We start from the raw sequence: 15,790 nt of genomic DNA, 5'->3' as shown, positions 1-15,790 counted from the left end.
TAGTATTTAAACGGTAGATATAGCCATATTTTTATCCCCTAAAAATTTTTCATTTCTTCGGATTTCCTAGCTGAAAGTCTAGTGATCCGAAAAGTATAGGTATCAAAACTTACCTTTTCGAAAATTTCAGCCAGAAAAAAGGCTCCCGATTTAAGGCAAAAATCCGTTAAAAATGAGCAACTATACCATTTTTTAGATGTTCGAAAATCCTAGGAGAGGGAGGGAAGCAAGAAATTTTACAACAAATGTTCAGAAAATTCTAGATCTCAAATCGTCTTTCCAACAGATACTTTCCGAAAATTGACGTTGGGTGCCCCAAAATTATTCAAGCGCCCTTTTTTCCCGTTTTTTTTCCTTTCTCTTCAAACACGATCCCATAAGTCCTGGCGTGATTTTCTTCGCTCTGATTTAATGTGAGCATTTGATCTTGAAAATGCCACATAACAACAGATCGCTGAATCATTTTTGTAAGTTTAAACAAACAATTTAATGAAAACAAGCCATATCTTATTACACTAAAAGCCTGTAATATATTGATCAGTTCGTATTAAGAGTTGAATCCAAAGTCATAGACTTGGACACAGTTTTAATTTTGTTTCGTAAATTTCATTTGGGGGCTCAGTGATTCCGTATATAACCTATGGGATAGAATGGTACGGCGGTCAAACGCACCTTGGCCACAAGCAGCGCCTATGTCACTATTTAAACAGAATAGCTCTAAGCAAAGTGAACGGAATTAAGCGAAACATTAAAAGAACATAAACAAAACCTGATAAGAAAATTCTTCTAGTGCATGAAATAAAACTTTACAAAGAGTACGTTAAAATCTCTCCATTTTGAATGGTGTGCCTAAATGGTCGCCCATAATATTTAAAAAGGAAGCTTCTCAAAAACCCACTGTGTGAAAAAACTACGATATTTGACTCATGCTGGCTTTGCAGGAAATCATAAAATCTCTCGATTCTTCCCTGAAAATGACAGCCAGTAAAGGTTTCTCCCAACTTGAAAGTTCCGTTGTTTAAGACAAATTCGTAGCACTTTTTTGGATCTGTAAGTTGACCCTTCAGCTTTTCTTCCACAAACCACCAAACGTTAGAAGGCAAATTGTTGAAATCAATGGATGGATACATCTTCACAAGGTTTTCTTTCATAGTTCCAATGTCGCAAAGCGATTCTCCTATCTCTGCACACAGATGTGAAGCAAGAACGTTTTGATTTCCGTAGGACCGAATACAGGACTCGATTGCTCTCTTCAAAGGGGAAGTAATGGCAACTTCTGCGTTCAAATCTTGTATTTTTTGTCGTATTGAGTTAGCCTGTTCTTCGCCAAAGGCGCTCAATGGAGCGTCCACAAACTCCTCGCTCTGTAATCTCTTATCAAGGCGCGTCAGTTTGAATTTCTCTTCTGTCTCGTTCCACGTAGATTGAAAGTGGCGAACAAAGTGAACGGTTTTTTTCCCTGACAACATGTTCTCACTTGAACTTACTTATCCTGGCTTTTGAAAGAGTCGTTAAATCAGAAAAATAACATTGAGAATGGGTTCATTCATTTCCTTCCGTTAGTCATCCTACTTACCATACGTGAGTCACGTGCTTATGTGACCGTCCCATGCCTTTGTCCCTAGGGGAGTAGGAGCGTACTCCGGATTTCAAGTGACAGGGATGATCGAATGGGTGCAAAAATGAAACCCCCCAAAAAACCCTTGGGCTTCAAACGAAACCCAAAAAAATACCTGGACTAAAATTCAACCCCAAAAAATTCCCATGCCGAATTTCCGAGCCATAAAAATTTCCAGAAAGCATTAAATGATATAACACCCCAAAAATCTCTGTTTAAGTAAAGCTACCCAAAAAAATTCTTGCCAAAATTTTTACAACCCTATTAAGTCCCTAAATCGAAAATATTAAACCCAAAAAATCCCTCGTTACAAAACCCTTAAGGTGGAGATCTAGAGACACACTGAGTGAAGACAAACAAATTAAGTTACAATTTTAAATGTGGTGAGCCTTTTGCTTGTCTCATCCCAGTACGTTCTTGCTCAGCTCTCCAGCATGGCGGTTTTATTCCACGTGAATGACCAGCTGCAAAGCGCCTTGCCTATTAAATTTCTTACAGCTCGTTCGAATTCTTCCGCGCAACAGTCCATTCCGGATTACCGTATTTCCTCGCCGGAATAATAGCAGTAAGTTTTTTCCCCACCCCCCCCCCCCCCCCCGCCCCATCACTTTTCTAATGGTCCGTCCCTAATAGCCGTCCCTTGATTAATCTTCTTCCTCGAATAATCGCCCCCCTCTCGCCATCTTCCCTTTCTTATAAAGCCCATGTTCAGTTGGGAACAATGGGATGATACAACAGATTATTTAGGGCACGACTTCCAGTAAACAATATTTGAATTAATCGCCTTCCCTCGAATCCTCGGCGATGATTCGAGGAAGTACAGTATCTTGGAAATGATAATAGCGTATGACTATTTGTAAATTAAAGACACAACTTTCCAACTGCATAGATTTTAATGGGTTTTAATAATTCAACCTAGGTCAGCCTCGTCTATTGAGCAATTTTACGAGGATGGTATTCTGGCGTTCAGTCATTCCAAAGTTGCTTCTTTTACCATGGTTAGGTGATCGCCAGCTGCGATCAGACGTTTTTCTTTTATGTTTTCAGACAAGCGCGAAAGTCGGCGGACGGGCAGCAAAAGTGAAAAAAGGTTCTTTTCTCCTCGCCATCCATAAAAAGGGAAGAAATACCGCCTGATCGCATGTTAGCTTTGAAGCGTTTTCAAGAAGAGCGTAGCGTTAAGGGAGGAGTGTTGCGTGACGTCATAAAAATAACGGAATACCGTAGTTGAATATCAATTTCACGGTTGGTTGCTGCCATCAACTCCTTCAGGCAAAAACATCGTGCCGCCGGTAGTACTAAGTAGATGCGTGTTGTTTAATGTCATGGCCAGTTTCCCAGTGATTCAGTTAACAGAAGGCGAGTGGACGTCCGAGAAATGGTATGATATTTTGGGGGTGAAGCTTCCAAACTTTTTCACCAGCGATCCCGCATTCCTCAGAGATTACATTTTTAATTTTAAGACGAGACAGGATGACGTTTTTATAGCCACATATCCCAAATCAGGTACGTCAAGAAGTTAAACTTGCAGTAAAAGAAGCTTTAAAGCTTTGCGATATGGTAGTTTGAAAAATGGTAGTTTGCCTGGGCCCTCGTCTCGAGTGACCTAAAGTGAACTGAAATAAGCAAAATGGTGCAAATAATTTCCACGTTGATTCACCTTGAAGCAGTGTCATCTGGTTCCAAAACGATTACGTAACCTCACGTGAATGGCGACCCTGCGGTCCTGTAGTCTAGCGATCACGCGATCATACCCCCAATTCTTTTCCAAAAAAAAAAAAAGAGAGAATGAACGAGCAGGTAACCTTATTCTTTGCTATGCTATAATGTTTGTTAAATATTATGTAAATATTATCTGTTATATTTTGATTATATGACGTCAATCCTATAACGTTCACAAGTGTCACCAAAGCCACCCTGTCACGCAAAGTAGCAAGTTTCACAATTTGCCTATGAAGTGTAGAGTAGGCAGTACAAAAAACTAAAGTAGGCTTGTAGGGAATATCAAGTACTAGTAAACACTTAATATTCCCTACAAGCCTACTAGCTGAGCTATTTCTAGGCTACTCGTTATAGCCCACTTGTAGCGAAAAGCGCCGGCGTTGAAAACCAAAGCTATGGTGGCTGAATCGCGTTTTGCTAACTTAAGTTGTTTTGTCTCGATAGTTTTGACCAACTAGTTGGATTTTGCTAAAACAATTATTCCTCTCGCCCATTCGGCCTTCGGCCTCGTGAGCATATTCACTCAGACCCCATTCGGGCGCGAGGAATAATTGTTAAATATAATACAATGAAACCTGTATTAAGAGGTCACCCTTGGGGACTGACTTATTGACCGCTTTATACAGGTTTGACAAACCTAAGAGTTGTTCAAAAAAATGAAGTTGGTAAAAGAGCAAAATATCTATCGCACAACAAAACGACCTCAAAGTGCCTCTACCTCTTCTTGTTCTGAAAAAGGAAGCAAGAGACCAATAAACAACATTCACACCATACCTGCTGCACTAGTATGTATGGTACCGCGTCTTATAGATGAAGAGAATGAAAAGTAACTCGTTGGGACCTCGGAAAAAGTGACCGCGACGGCTTAATAAAGGAGACCGTTTAATACAGGTCAGATTTACAGTATGCAGCTATTTCGAGAAAAGTTGTCAGAAAAAGTGCGCGAGACAATCCCGAAAGGTATTGCGTGTGGTTTTTAGCTCACTGTTCTTCAAAGAAAGTTGAAAGAATGACACAAGAGGCCATGGACTTACGTTTGTGAGTGCTAAATGAAAGCAACAAAAGTAGGTTCGAAAGCTGCAGTGTTAGGAAGAGTGTGTTGATCATATCCCATAATACCTTTCGGGATTGTAGCGTGGACATTTTTTCCGACAACCTTTCTTCTCGAAATAGCTGTAAGCTGAGGAAAATGATTTCCGGGACTCAGGTAGGTGACCGCTAAATAGACGTTTCCTTGAATATAGGTTTGACTGTATATTCACAAAATTACGGTATCTATTATTTTCATTCAGGGACAACTTGGGTGCAAGAAATTGATCTCATCGAGTGCCATTTATTGAAACAGCTACCAATGAAATGATTTGCCCGTTTAGCCTGGACACTTTACCAAGCCCTCGCATTCTTAAGAGTCATCTTCCGCTTAACAGCATTCCGAAAAGTGATAACAAGGAAATGCAGTGCAAATATATTTACGTGGCCCGCAACCCCAAAGACATTGCAGTATCGTATTTTCATTTCACGGAGCATAGGCGAAAAGCGGGTAATGGTTTCAGTGGGCCATGGGAATTTTATGCCAAGTTATTCATAGAAGGAAATGGTGAGTTGTCTTAATGAGATGTCTCCGTACTTATCGAGGGCCTTTTCTGTAATTGAAATGCAGAATATTAACATTAAATTTTTTCATGTTGCAAGATCTCGTTACCCATCGAGCGTGCGCACTTTAAAAGGCTTTTTCACGTGGGCGTCGATAAAACCAGGAACATGGAACATACCGGAACATGCCGGAACATTCCGAAACATCCCGGAACATGAAAAAATTAAAATATTTTTTTATGAAAAAATAATTAATTAATTAAATAAAAATAATAATAATAATAATAATAATAATAATAATAATAATAATAATAATAATAATAATAAAAAGAACAATAGATAGAAAACAATTTTTGCAAAAATTTATAGTAACAAAATAAATAACATAACATAACATAACATAAAAACGAAAAAGAAAGAAAGAAAAAGAAACTGGTATCATCTCCGAGTATGAGAAAACAATGTTTTGTCGCAATGAATTTTTTGGGCGAGTGAGGGTCCATTCAAATGACAGTTATGAGTGAAGGCTTGCTTCTAAATTCAAAATATATTAAAATGGGTCGCGAGTAGGGGGTTTTCAAGCTTTCCTCACACAGCCACCTCTTGTAAATATTTGCCATGCGGTTTAAGGGTTATCAATTTACGCCTTTGCGACCGTAAGAAGAGCTTAGGGGCTCGTCGCTTTGGACTTGGATAATTAAATTAAACATTCACATTCGCCGCAGAATAGTTGCAGTGGCAGTGGTAGCGCAGCTGTAGTTTCTAACTGTTATCATTCAGCCTGAATTTTAGTCGTCTCCCCGCAAACTCCTCTTGCGACTCGAGAAGACGTCTGAAATATCATGCTGACTGTAAACAGTATAGAAACTACTACGAATGTGAGTATTGCCCACTAAAATCCAAAGACAGGAGCCCCTATGCTCTTCTTAAGTTTACAGAGCCGCCTAGTCTGTAAGTAATTCATGTCAACCTCAAGTGAAGCAAAGCACCTCAAGTCAGCAAATGTCGGTTATATACTAGGAGACTATATGTTGGCTTGACATGAGTTACTTACCGACTTGGCTTGACATGAAATACTGCACTGACATTTCAGACCATCGCAGAACCGTAAATGGATAACCGCCAAATGATTAACTCATGGCAAACAATTACCAGAGGTGGTTGTGTGAGGAAAGCTTGAAAACCCCCTCCTCGCGACCCATTTTCTTGATTATTTCATTATTTCTCGTTTTTTTTTTTGTTATTTTACGTTCTTATTAATTTTTACAAAAATTATTTTATTATTATTATTTTATAACATTTTTTTTTATGAAAAATATTTTAATTTTTTCATGTTCCGGGATGTTCCGGGATGTTCCGGAATGTTCCGGAATGTTCCGGGATGTTCCATGTTCCGGGTTTTATCGACGCCCCGCAAACATACTCCAGCCAGTTGTTCAAAAGGTGGTAGCGCTATCCGATGGATAGATCTTTATCCAGTGGCCGTAACGCAATTGGTTTCCCTAATAACAATACTTATCCGCTGGATACTGATTTATCCGGTGGATAGCGCTATCCAACGTTTGAACAACCGGGGCCAGGAGCTTATTTCTGTTGCTCATGACACAGGCGAAGTCAAAGGCGGTCGAGGATGACAATTTTTGACAGATCCCTTTTTTGCTTTAAGGGGAACAAAAACAATGTCCATTGGTTGGGTTTCACCTTGGAACCCTTCCATGCCGTTAGGCTGTTGAAAATAACGCAGCTGTCTAATGACTTGCTTTACTGTATTTTATGGAACGTCACATTCTTTGGTTGTTTACCCAGCCTCCTCCTCAGGTGCTTCGTTTTTCTCATCGTAGAGGTGAGCGCGAAAAGCGAGAGGCTGGTGATGAACCGCAAGGGACCATGGGAAGGGTACAGCCGGTAGTCTCGCCCGTTGTCTCCTTCCCGCCTTCCTTTGTGCGCACATTTTCATCGAGAGAGAGACGTCTGGGTACGAGGCAGTTGTTTACCGGTAATTTTTTGTTGAATAGTGTGTTGGAACGCTTGGAATGACCATGTTCTTGGCTGGTGGAAACACAGAGACGATCCTAATATCTTGTTTCTCAAATATGAAGATTTACACAAGGTACTATGCAGCAGCAGCAAATGACTTCATTAGACTGCGTGGCGTGGTTTGTCTTATTTGGTTAGTTCTTCTAGAGCGCGCGCGAGGGGAACATGTGCGAGCGCGGCGTCCTCGTAATTCCTCACTACAGAAACTATAAGGAGAATGGGCTTAAGCTTTCCGCGCAACGATTTCTGGGATTGTTTGGGTGGACAAGCGTTAGTTATGATTGGTCGATGGTATTCAACGCTACCATCAACCAATCATAACTAACGCTTGTCCACCCAGACATCCCAGAAATCGTTGCGCCGAAAGATTGAGCCCATTAAAGTTTCTGAAGTGGGGAATTCTCCCTTCTCCCTTCAAAAAACAAAAGGCTTCTGAAGCTACGCAAGCGAATGAAAAACAGTTGATTGACACTGGATCGGATCACCAAGGGAATAACGTTTTGACTGGAAATACACCAACCAACAGCTGAGGATCAAATACACCAATCACTAACAGTCTTGGTGCTACTGATAATCGTGCTCATCCAAATAAGAAATGATCGATTGACAAATTTGTCTCCCTATCAATTTTTTTATAACCAACTGAGATTAACTATGAAAATACCGGCAATATTAATACTGGAAAACCCAATTTTTATCTCGTTAAATGTATCCATGTCGGGATGGGGGGGTACTTCCATATAAGAGGCTAATGGAGATGTGCCGCTGGGTGGGGTCGCATTTTAACAACTGGGTTGACTAGAATGGGGTTACATTTTCAGTAGAATTACTAGAATGGGGCCGCACATTTTCGGATTTTTAATTTTTAGGTAAGACAGACTTCATATTTACGGTTAGCAAACGCACCAGAATGTTGTCCTGCAGCTGAAAAGTAAAGTGTTCTTCATTCAATCTAAAAATTGGGTCAATTCATAAAAATAGTAAGTGAGTAATTTGAGATCGCGAAAATTACATATTTGCCCAAAAGTGACTAAGATGGGGTCTATAATTGGCCACAGAATAGACTATAATGGGGTAGGGGCTCTTAGAGGCCAGCGGCACCCAACAAAAATTAACCTAAGTAGCCCCCCCCCCCCCCCCTCCCCGGGATCCATGTGTTCCTTGTTTTGTACTAAGTGAATGCGTCATCATGAACATTTCTTCGCTGTTTTAATGGTAATTTTTATGGTTACATCACTACCTTTCGTGGTCAGTTCCTATCAGCTGTATGGCGAAGCTCTTTTTAAAAAAGTAGGAAATGCCACCTTTATGGCGGAGCTTTTCAAACCACGCCAGAGTCCAGCTCCCAGTTTTGTGCCCTTAGCATTGCAATATGATTATCGTGGAAACTGAATTGAATTTTTGTTAATATTTACGTGTTAAAGAACAATTTGTTCAGATTGTGAGTCAGGCGTAGGAAAATTGTCCGTGATGCGTGAGATCGATGTCTTAAGTCCGCAGGCGCATAATGCGTGAGAGATGATGGGTATATAACAATGTAATCTCTGTGTTTTACTGGTGTAATGTGTTGATAGGTCTTATATACACGTCTCACCATTTCTCTAAAATTCTTAATTGTAGGATTTACCGTCCCATGTAAGAACGATTGCTGATTTCCTGAAAAAGCCACTGGCCGATGAACTCATTGATCGCATTGCACAGCAGTGCACTTTGAAGGGCATGAGGAAAAATGAGACTAGCTTCAAGTTGAGCAACGAAGAGTAGAGTACGCCGTTGCTACGAAAGGGCGTGGTGGGAGGATGGAAGAGTTATTTTACTCCAGAGCTGAATGAGAGATTTGAAAAGGAAGTGTTGGCAAAACTCAAAGGCACCGGATTAAAGTTTGATTTTGAGATTTGGGAGAAAAATGCACTTCTGATTCGTTGTTGTTAAGATGTACGATTTGCAAAAAAGCCTGTTGTTGGCCGATTGATGTTAGGTAGATATGAGTATGAGTTTGTGACTGCCATGAATGTTGACATTCCAAATAATCAACACTACTCCTCTGCTGAGATATCATTTTCCCCTTCCTCTGCCTCACGGACAATTTATTTTCGCGTTCTTTAAGCCGTAAAAGAGACTAACTTTGCTGATTGTTAGTCATCTTAAAACGGCACGATGTTGTAGTAATAAAACGTATCTAGGCCTTTATATCAATAGGTCCGTCATAAATCCCCGGGAAATATTAATTTTTGTCATATACCTGGAAATGTTTTCCCAACACCGCACGCTCTCATTGGTTACTTCAAGGTCACATTACATCTAACAATGAAACTGCTTCCCGCCAGAATCTCTGAGCGGACAACATTGAAAAATCTGCGACGTCAGCACAGTGCACTATTACCCGCGAATGTTAACCGACGATCGCTGTTACAGCGAGGTAAAATGAATTTCCAGCTTCAAAATTTCCAGCTACAGTAGAACCCCGGTAACTCGAGCTCTGAAGGGAAACGAAAAATAGTTCGAGTTATCGGGGGCTCGAGTTAACGGAGTTGATTGCAAAACTCAATTTGCCATATCAAAAATTGATAGTTAACGGGATAACTGGGATGCCTGGGATGACTGAGATGAAAGAGATGACTGGGCGACTGGGAAGGCTTGTGCGTGAGTGGTAGGTCCACCACACAGGAGTTTTGACCAGCGCCGTAGCTAGTATGAGGCCAACCGAGGCACTCGCCTCGGTAAAATTTTGACGAATTTCGCCGATCATTTTTATTTTACATAAGCGATCATCGGATATTTTTAACGCATCATGATATTACAAAGAATTCAGCAATTCAGTCAATATACTATGAAAAAATTACCATATCATCGATCTCAAGGGGCTACGTACGTTAACTCAAATTTTTTTTGAACAAATGCTGATCAAAACCATTGGCGAGGTTAACGGTCACCCAGATTATGTAGCTTGTTTCTGATTATTGCTTTTTAAATTCCACTTAAATTAACTCGAAAAAAAGTTACCGAAAGGCCCAGAAAACGCTGCAAATCGCATTTCCGAGAGACTAAAGTTCAAAATTTCTCGGGGGGGGGGGGATGCCCCCGAACCCCCCTAGCAACTCCCGCCTGCCTCGGTTGGCCGTTTGGTCTGGCTGCGTTATTGGTAGGTCCGCTTTACAGGAGTTTTGAAATGCAACAACGTGCTCGTGATTGGTTAGTCCACCGCACAGGAGTATTGAAATTGAGGATGTGTGCGTGATCATGAGCTGAACGGTCGCCGCACAACAGTTTTGTGATCAGATAGTTATTATGTTTGTGAGTCATACAACTCGAGATGTTTTTTACCACTGCCACCGTCGGTGCGTCTTGGCGGACGCGGCGTGATTTTTTAAAAACGGCCATTCTGAGTCGGTTGAAGCAGGAACTTCCACCGCAATTGAGCACTTTCTTATTTCAAGCCTTCCAACTCTCCTTGTTCCTGCAGTTCTGCAGCAGTCCTGCCGTGCTCTTAGCATTCAAATCGCTCCTATTCGTCCGCTTAGACATTTCGACACTGGAACTGTTCGAGTTTCAAATAGCGAAAGGGAAGGAAAATATATAAGTTAACGCGAACTTGAAAGAGCGACTCGTAGTTCGCACAAGTATAGTGTGTGTGAAATATTAAACTGGATCCGCTTGTTGTCACCAAGCACTTTTCTTAAGTCACGCTAGCCTGGCTCAGTATGTCGCTGCTACTGCAGGTAGTTTCAAATAGAAATCTACATTCCACAACTGATTCCTGCATTCAGCAGTGAATTTTTCACGATAACTTCTGAGTATTCGCCAGGTTGGAAAATCTTTGAATGAATAACATCGCTATGAAGACATATATGGAAAATTTAAAGAAACGGGGCTGACAAAGATCAGAAAGATTGTATGACTTTTACTTCACTGCTCGCCCCCACACAAAATACTCATGCCGACATAAATCTGAAATCAGTCTACAGCGTCGTCTTCTACGTACGCACCGGCAGCGGTTTGTGAAGCTTCACTACAACTCAAAGATTCCAGTGACGTTTAATTATGAAGTAAGATAAACCTCTGATATATAGAGCAAGCTGGGGACCTCTGGGCTGAGGAAATGGAAACTCCTCCGACCGTAATCCATAACCGGATTAGCATTCGTCAGGCAGGTCTTCATGGCTATAACGATTATATTTTCAATCCATTGCACTTAAAGATGAAAAATCTATTTTTTGAAAAAGTTGTTACGCTTTGTCAATTTCGGCCTCTAAAACCCTCTTCAAAATGGAAAAAATGGTTGTAAGGGAGCCCTCAGTGATGAAAAGTCCCGTGAAGGCCTAACAATCTTCTCTGCATGACCAGTTTCGCCAGAAGATTTTTACGGTTAATTTTTTATGACCAATGTTGAAAATTCCTGCCTATAATAGACTGCAAGAATGTCGTTGTTTGCAATCGCGCTTAATGGGATGGGAGCCAACCACGGTTGCAGGGTCCTCTCTGTCTCCAGCTACCGCTCCGTGAGGCTAGTAGTCCTGAGGACCCTAGGGACGGGGTTGGACTGAGAACTAGACGGATTTAAGAGCAAAGGCGGACTGCAAGCAGTCTATTAAACATTCAATTTTATTACTCATGCTTGTTGTTTTAAAATTAAAATACAGTAATTTTGTTTAGCTGTATTATCACTGTTTAAAATCCACAATAGATCGAGAGCGCGTGTGAGGGGCGAGACGCAAGCTTCCGCTCAAAAACGTGACTACACATGCCGTAGTTAATTGGCTAAAACTTGTATTTTATTACAGTAGCGAAATGCTTCAACAAAAGTCATCATTTGATTCATCACTGAAATGTAACCATCACTGAACAAAACCCGTGTCTCGTCCGACTCTGACTGGATCAACCCCGCCCTGTATTTCACTTAATGACAAAAGGTTTGGGATAGTGTTCAGGGGTCGAACCGATCCTGTCTGATCCATATTTTTCTCAAAAGCCCTTTTGTTGGTCAAGCCTGAATTTTTCCGGTTCTTTTTCGACCGCTTGGGTTGTTTATTTAACTATTTCCACTTTCACACCTTTATCCGCAGTTCAAAATACGAGTCATTACATATATTTCCAGTCACGCCCTGAAAATATGAAAAGTGTCGTTTGGAATTTAGTAGTTTAACCCTTTAAAGCCTAGCACCGCATTTTTGTCATTTGAGTAAAACACACTGTACACGCGTTAACTATTTGTTTCTTGTCTTATTTTAGTCACAACCTATTGGACATTTATCCATACCACTAAATGGTAGATTTTGCAATTATAAAGCAAACAAACCAATTGCAACTCCCAATTTTCACTTTATATCACTGTTCGTTTGGCAGCGAAGTCCAAAAAGGCAGTTTTTTGGCCGAAAATCATCAACAAAAATTACACTTTTTCGTCGTCTAATTTTAAGGCAAAAAATTGATTTAAAAATCGAAACTCTGCATTTACAGCAATTCTCAAGGCCATATCTTGGTATCTACGTAGTTGGAATTTTTTCTCTTGTTATTTTCGCTGGACATGCTTCAGCCATTTTTATAAATTGTAGGCCTAGATACAATCTGGATATTTTTAAAGATATTAAGAAGATTTTGAGATATTTAGAAAATCTCATGATATTTAGGTAAACATTGTGATATTTAGGATTTTGTTACGAAAAAAGTAGTGAAATCATGTTTTTCTAGGAAGCTACTTCAATGCTAATTAGGGCATGGGCATTTCAGTGACAGAGATTCAAACAAATCTCCATATATGGGACTGATGCAATCAGATTCGGCAATATTCTCCATTTATATACTATATTCAATGTGGCTCATGTTCAACAAAATGGCTGTGACGTACCCTCTGAGACACGCACAAACCATACAGTAGTGTCCCTTTTAGACCACTTTAGACCTCCAGCACCTAGTGGTCTTTCACGATCCCTGCCCGTATTAAAGTGCAGTGCCCTAGTCTTCTTGTAGGCTGAGGCGTATTCAGTGGCGGATCTAGGGGGGCCGGGGGCCCGGGCCCCCCCTTTTTTTCAGAACAAAATGAGGCCCGAAGGGCCGAAAAAATTTTGAGGCCGACTCCCCCTTATATCAGGGTCTGGATGACCCCCCCCTCCAGCCTCTGGATCCGCCCCTGGTATTGTAAATAAGGCTGACTTTATGTGGAATTGTTTAGAGTTTTGTTGTATGCTGCAAAAGAATATGATATCCTGAAATTTGCTGAAATTTGTGTTGCCATTTTAGATGACCGGCTCTCCGGCTTTTTTTTTTTTGATGTTTTTTTACTGTTAAAGTAATATTTATGAAATGAAGCCAGATATTTTTAAGATATTTAGAACGTTTTCGAGATGTTATGAAAAACATTTCCAAACATTTGGAAAAAAATCGGGAGTTTCGCCGAAACATATTTAGCCCATTTTTTGCGATATTTGTATCTAGGCCTAAGCCATTTTCTTAGAGCCAGTATCGCGTATCTCAACTTGGCTCGTTCGTACTCGAAAGGAATTCCGGTTAATTGAGCTACACCGTGTGCGTAGAACGCCTCCTATTCCCATTTCAAAGAGTTTTTTTACGTGTTGGGCCACCCGGTCCTACCAACGAAATATTCGATCTATTGCTTTGTTTACAAGTCAAAACTCGCCCAAATTGTCTTGGTAGTCCTGGAATCCGTCCGCAGAACGACCAGAGAGATGACTTCACTCATGAACCACCATCAGGGGCACCCAGGGTCAATTTTCGGAAAATATCTGCTCGGAAGTCGATTTGAGACCTAGAATTTTCGAAACATTTGTTGTAAAATTTCTTGCTTGCCTGCCTCTCCTAGGACTTTCGAACATCTAAAAAATGGTACAAACATTAACCACAAAGGACTGCAAAGGACCGCAAACGAATATGCCGAAGAACGTCGGATCTATAAAGACCTGATCAGCAAAAATGAAAAGTAGATGGATATTTTTCACCAGAGTTTTCTCTGGTTGTTACGCCATACTGACGACGAGCCCCAAAGAGGACGAAACAGCTGTCTATATAGCTACAATCCCGCTCTGTTTTGAGTTCTTTCGGTGTCGTGTTGATTTCTTACAGAGTTAATTTTCACGTAGTAAAAAATGGTACAGTAATTGCCCATTTTTAACGGATTTTTACCCTAAAAAGGTCACTTAGAATTTTCGGGAGCCCTTTCCTGGCTAGCCTGCGAAAGTAGACGCATTTCCGGTCGTCGCTTCTCTCCCTCTGAAAAATTTCGGAGAAAGAGAAGCGACGACCGGAAATGCGTCTGCTGTTCGCAGGCTATTTCCTGGCTGAAATTATCGAAAAGGTAAGTTTTGATCCCTATAATTTTATCATCACTAGACTTCAGCTAGGAAATCCGAACAGATGAAAAATTTTTAAGGGATAAAAATATGCCTATATCTCCCGTTTAAATACTAAAATACGTTAAACAATGCTATGTTTAAGTGGTTTTGAACTACGGTATATTCCGGGGGGGTACTTTAGGAATTTCTAGGTCGGGATGTGCCGCTGGGACCCTGGAACCCTTGACCTAAACCAGAGCTAGTTCAGCTGAATTTTGCTACCCTATACTAGAGTAAACCTCCCTAAAATCCCCCCTATACTAGAGTAGCTGTTTTCCAGAAAATACTGACGCCACTAGCACAGTCTAGTCAAAACAAAACCTTATACCACAGTCCCTTTTCTATATAAAATCTTTAACCAACTGATCAGTTTCCTGAAAAATGATACCCTATTCTAGACCCAAACGCTCTGATTTATATACCCTATCCTAGAGTGAAATGCTTGAAAAACATATCGTTTACAGCGGCATATACCTATATTGCCCATATATGGCAGTACCCCCTCCCCCCGGGGGGTATATTGTCGTTGGGTGTCCCTGCGACTTGGAATTTTGATTCTGAGGCAAAGGTTGAACACTTCCACTAGCGGACAAGTTCCGCGCGGCAAAAGATGCTGATTCGCTGATTAAGTTGCGTGTTCTGTTAACAAGCGTCTGAGTTCCTTGAGAATTATTTAGTTCCTCACGAATGCAAGCGCGAACCTCGTTGCGAATGAACTCTATCCGTCACTGCCGCCATTTTGAGTTCACTAGCCAATTTCATCTCCCAGCATGCACTCGGGGCTACATAGTCAGTAGCGCAAAGCATATTGGGATTTGTTAACTTTTAAGGTGATTGTTGAATGTGATCGATATCCTTGAATGTGATCAAATTTGAATTCTTAAATTATGCAGCATTTGACTTCCATAGTTTGTTGAATATAATGCGTGACTTTGAATGCGATCGAGATGCTTGTTGAACTTGATTAGTTTTCGATGTGTTGAATGTCTCATAAATATCTCGAATGTTCATGTTTAATGTGTGGTATGACCTTGAATATGATCAAGATGCCTGTTGAATTTGATTAATTTTCATGTCTTGAATGCGAGTGTGATCGTTGAATGTGATCAAATTTGATTTCTTGAATTTTGTACCATTTGACCCATTTGGCCTTCCATATAGTTAGCGCGTAACCCCCTCTCACCTCTGTATTCTTTCAGAGACTTGCCTTTACTCCCCATTCCAGCTTAATGATGCCAGCATGGGGGCTTCTGCAGAGGAAAGTGGCTCCAAAAAACACTAATAAAGCCATGAACTTGCAACAGTCAAGTCCATGAATTCGCTTAACGAGCCCTGACCATTGACTTGCGTGACATTCCTCGCAATTGACACTACGCAAATGTGACGCAGGTATTTCCATGGTGACTCCTTATGCACCTATTCAGAACGTAAAGGGTTAAAGAAATGCGAATATAAAGAGGTCGTTGTTTTCAAG

The 15,790-nt window shown here is 40.8% G+C and overlaps 1 protein-coding gene and 1 pseudogene across 1 annotated transcript; one reads left to right on the top strand and one right to left on the bottom strand.

Annotated features, from left to right (window-relative positions):
* Nucleotides 1-806: 806 nt before the first annotated feature.
* LOC140925601 (uncharacterized) lies at nucleotides 807-1,469 on the bottom strand. Its single transcript, XM_073375519.1, has one exon. It carries the CDS (start codon nucleotides 1,467-1,469, stop codon nucleotides 807-809), a length of 663 nt encoding a protein of 220 aa, XP_073231620.1.
* Nucleotides 1,470-2,887: 1,418 nt separating this feature from the next.
* On the top strand, nucleotides 2,888-9,113 carry LOC140926604 (sulfotransferase 1C4-like; annotated as a pseudogene).
* The last annotated feature ends 6,677 nt before the right edge of the window (nucleotides 9,114-15,790 follow it).

This window comes from Porites lutea, chromosome 2 (genome assembly GCF_958299795.1).
Source record: "Porites lutea chromosome 2, jaPorLute2.1, whole genome shotgun sequence".
In the NCBI taxonomy this organism is placed as follows: domain Eukaryota; kingdom Metazoa; phylum Cnidaria; class Anthozoa; order Scleractinia; family Poritidae; genus Porites; species Porites lutea.
This window is presented reverse-complemented; position numbering and strand designations above follow the sequence as displayed.